This window comes from Postia placenta, assembly GCF_002117355.1.
Source record: "Postia placenta MAD-698-R-SB12 unplaced genomic scaffold POSPLAscaffold_14, whole genome shotgun sequence".
In the NCBI taxonomy this organism is placed as follows: Eukaryota; Fungi; Basidiomycota; class Agaricomycetes; order Polyporales; family Adustoporiaceae; genus Rhodonia; species Rhodonia placenta.
Genome location: NW_020169845.1, coordinates 546,663 through 550,843, shown reverse-complemented (window position 1 = coordinate 550,843; position 4,181 = coordinate 546,663). Strand labels below are relative to the sequence as shown.

Genomic DNA, 4,181 nt, shown 5'->3' with positions numbered 1-4,181 from the left:
CCCAGGCGCGGGCGTCGCCATCGAGCAGGCCTAGCGCAACTTGTACCTTAAGCTCAATGGTCGTCAACGACGTGTTGATCAACCAGTAGATACGAAGTTGCGACAGGAACCTGTCGCATTCGATGACGGTTTTGCCGTCATAGCGGAGGGGGAGGAGAAGTTTCAAAGTCTCCTTGTCGGGGGCGGCTGCGGGGGATGACATTATCAGCGTCGGGGGGGACGGAGGACATTGCGGGGGTGGAGGCGGCTGTGGTGGCCCTCTGCTGGTCGAACTTCGAGAGGAGCGAGTGCTCGAGCAGCCTCTCGGCGGAGTCGGCGGTGAAGGCGCCGGAGGAAGTTCGGCGGGGAGGTTACGTACGTCAGGGACTGCTGACGCGGGGGCGAACGCTGTCGGCGAGGCAGACCCAACAGAATCCTCGGACTCGGACTCCGAGACTCCTTCTTCACCCTCACTCTCCTCAGGCTCTGGCTCTGGCGCAGGGTCTGGAGGGAGATCTCCTCGCGCTTGATCTGGATCGGTGACGACAGTTTGAGGGAGACGGGAGCTAGGGGAGACAGGGCGAGAGTGCCGCGAGGCTGATCGAGATGCAAGGGTGCTTCGGGGTCCGAGCGGGTGTTGCGCTCGTCGGATCGCTTTGTAGCGTGGGTAGTCCTCGGGGATTGATCGGGGTGTCCGATTTGGGCACAGTTGCTGCTCACAACGATAGAGGACTGTCTCAGGGCCGTCTGGGATGTAGACGTCGATGAGGTCCTGGGAGTCGAATGCGTGGATCTGGCCTTGGCAGGCAGCCACGTTGGATGGGGGGAGGACGGGGAGGTGCGCGTACTACAATGGCCGTGCTATGCTAGCTTACGCTACGGCGCCCAAGAAGACACTAGGGTTCGCAGTTCACGTGGGGCCCAGTACTGCTTTTGACTATTATGCAGCAGGAACCTAGTCCACGCGTCCGTGAGGACAAACACTGCCCACTGAAGTGCAGGTGTTGAAGAGTTCGTTCCTCTAGGGGTGGCGATGTATGTAAGGCTACCTACGTATCGTATGTACTGTAGGGTATCGTAGGGGTGCGCACCACCCGACCTGTGGGAAAGGAAAGTGAATGTGGGGAGTCCCGAGAGGACGCCGGCAGCTTGGGGAGTTTCGACCTAATGTCACAACTTGAGGTCAAGCAACTGGGGAAAACCTAAGGGCTGGGGGCGTCCGACTAAGTCTTACCGAAGCGATGGTGAGCTATGCTCAAACCTAAGGCTAGGGACAAGAAATGTATTAGTTAGTGTAAGGTAAGTAAGAGAATACAGGAGCTTACTGACCTAGGGACAAGAGGTCGAAACTGAGGTCCCTAGGGCAGCAGAGGCCGGCTTATATACAGGGGTAGATAAGGGCAGGCTGTGCGCGCTGGTCCGTGCGCAGCTGGTCCGTGCACAGCTGGTCCATGCACAGCTGGTCCATGCACAGCATGCCGACGTGGCCCCGGGGGCCGGTGAGTCAGAGCGGCTGTGTCAGCGGAGCCCGAGCTGTGCCGTGCACTGCCGTCCTATCTAATCTTATCGTACAGTAGATAACGACGTGTCCATATCAGGCATGTAGTACAGAGGTCGCGGGTTCGAGCCCGCGAAAAGGAAAAAATTAAGAAACGGCTAGGCGCCGTACCAACTCGTGACAATGCGCCGTTGAGGGGGGGGGTAATGTCACGAGTTGACATGGCGCCTAGCCATTTTTTAATTTTTCCCTTTTTGTGGGCTCGAACCCGCGACCTCTGTACTACCTGCCTGATATGGACACATTGTTATCTACTGTACGATCAGATTAGATAGGACAGCAGTGCGCGGCACAGCTCGAGCTCCGCTGACACAGCCGCTCTGACTCACCGGCCCCCGGGGCCGCGTCAGCATGCTGCGCACGGACCAGCTGCGCACGGACCATGCTGCGCACGGACCAGTGCGCACAGCCTGCCCTTATCTCCCCATGTATATAAGCCAGCCTCTGCTGCCCTAGGGACCTCAGTTTCGACCTCTTGTCCCTAGGTCAGTAAGCTCATGTACTTACTTACCTTTCCAATGCTAACTTACTTGTCCCTAGCCTTAGGTTTGAGCGCTGCTCACCATCGCTTCGGTGAGATTTAGTCGGACGCCCCCAGCTTTCAGATCTTCCCCTGTCGCTTGACCCCCAGTCGCGACACTAGGTCAGTAAGCTCATGTACTTACTTACCTTTTCAATGCTAACTTACTTGTCCCTAGCCTTAGGTTTGAGTGTAAGCTCACCATCGCTTTGGTAAGACCCAGTCGAACGCCCCCAGCATCCTTTGTTTGTGTTTCCCCAGTCGCTTAACCCTACGTCGCGACACTCCATCTCCATCTCAACACTGCATGATGGTCGACGACGACATCCACATTGAGTGTGTGGATGAGGGCGTGGTTGTATGGGGACGCGATTATCACCAATGTGTAGCAAGGTGCAGCATTGGTGGCATTCACCTGAAGCCCCTGGGATGGCTCACACAATTGGCCCCCAACAGCCATTCCAAGAACGCTTGCCTGTCGCATGTGCTGGACTTGTATTTAAAGGTTAGTATGAACATATGATACATGGCACAGGCTCTCGCTAGAATAGGGGCAAGGTGCTGGGACAAGACCCCCAGGCGATGATTGTTAATGTCGCGAACAGGACATGAACATGCAGGAATGAAAAATGTCGACATGACACTGGCTGCAGATCTCCCCTGTTTGTACTTGTTTGATCCACTTTGCACTGGAATGCTAAGTCCTTTGAATCGAGTGCATTCGTGCAGATCACATGATTGTGCAAAATTTAGCCTGGGGCGGACTCTCAGGCGGGTCCGCCGGGGGTGGACTCTCAGGTGGAGCGAGACACATAATTTTCAAGATAGGTTGAGATTAGATACAGGCGGAGCATAGCACAAATATTTATTTAGGGTGAGATGTATGCCGCGGGTTTGAAGCTGAGCCTATCTAAACGTCAGGCTGTGTAGGTAGCCATTAGTAAATTGTAGTGCGACAATAGCATGAATAGGTCAATAGCTCAAAATTATATGCGAATATATTGCTAATATATATAAAATAGCTCTAATTAGCCTGGGGGGGGGGTTTTCCTGATGTGGGGTGCGGGATGAAACCGGCTGGGTACGAGGCAACCACCTCTGTGCCTAATGCCGCGTGACTGCATTCTTCCAGAAGAGGATGCTACATCTTCAGGTCATGCAGAACTCAAACTGACGTTTCGGAGCTTTGCCGGTTTAGCAGTTGACCACGTACGCCGCGCCGCTTTTCGGCTGGTCTGGATCGTGATCTATCTGTGGAACCGCTGCTTCCATGCGATGTAGGCTCATGCAGCAAGAAGGTCTTCATCGCCTCATGCCAATGCCCGTGAGCGCCGAACCGCTTGCATCACCCATCATGGATGTGTGCAGTTGTGGGCGATTTCTACGTGTTCAACATGGCCTGCTGTTAGCGGTCGTGGGCGTCCAGCGCGAAGTGCGGCGCAGAAGCATCGAAGAACTTGGTTGCTTCTGCCGGGAACATCGGTTGCTGACTGGCTCGTCGAGCCGGTAAAGGAACACGCTGTCCCTGCGAATCAGGCAAACTCACCAGGCCTATTGCTTATGAGCAGAACGCCCGAGCTGCCCTCGTCCATAGCTGTGCCGTTCCTCCCTGCCTTGAACGATGGCGTTCGCATTCCGCTACCAGCCTCTGAAGGGCCTCTACATGCTGGGCAGCATCCTCGTCCTGCTCTTCATCCGCCTTCCTGTTTGGACAATCCTCGGCCTCGTCCCGTCGTGGCGCCCCCTCCCCACATGGTCTCTCGGCCGCTCCCTCATCGTCCAGGCATTCCAGGCATACGTCGGCATCCTCTTCAACACCGCCATCGACGCTCCTGCACGCCCTCGCGAGAACGCCCCCGACGCCGTCAAATCCGGGCTGGTCTGGATTGACCCCACTCCGGACCTCATCGTGGGCGAGGTCCGCGACTTTGCAAACGCTAATCGTGTCCAGGCCGAGAAGGTCCCTGGCTACTGGCATGGCTCCAGGGCGTCGGATGGCACTGCCGGCCAGCGTGCCTCGCCTGGCGAGAAGGTCGTCTATCACTTCCACGGTATGTCACGATGCCCGTCCAGTGCCGCCGTGCCTGACGAATATTCATTCATCCATACCCCTCCAGGTGGTGC

General features: G+C 56.3%; 2 protein-coding genes across 2 annotated transcripts in view; one reads left to right on the top strand and one right to left on the bottom strand.

Annotated features, from left to right (window-relative positions):
* Positions 1–46: 46 nt before the first annotated feature.
* POSPLADRAFT_1060406 (hypothetical protein) lies at positions 47–1,581 on the bottom strand (the record flags this gene model as incomplete). Its single annotated transcript, XM_024481257.1, has 2 exons — positions 47–826; positions 1,552–1,581. Coding segments are annotated over 2 exons (810 nt in total), but the record flags the coding sequence as incomplete, so codon positions are not given.
* A 2,097-nt stretch (positions 1,582–3,678) lies between these two features.
* Positions 3,679–4,181, top strand: part of POSPLADRAFT_1184908 (hypothetical protein) — a gene marked incomplete at its 5' end in the record, with an annotated part of 1,643 nt that continues 1,140 nt past the window's right edge. Inside the window, 2 exons of the mRNA XM_024489110.1 lie at positions 3,679–3,921; positions 4,069–4,129. Of these exons, the coding sequence (XP_024335335.1) occupies positions 3,679–3,921; positions 4,069–4,129 (304 nt within the window). The remainder of the gene's footprint in view (positions 3,922–4,068; positions 4,130–4,181) is intronic.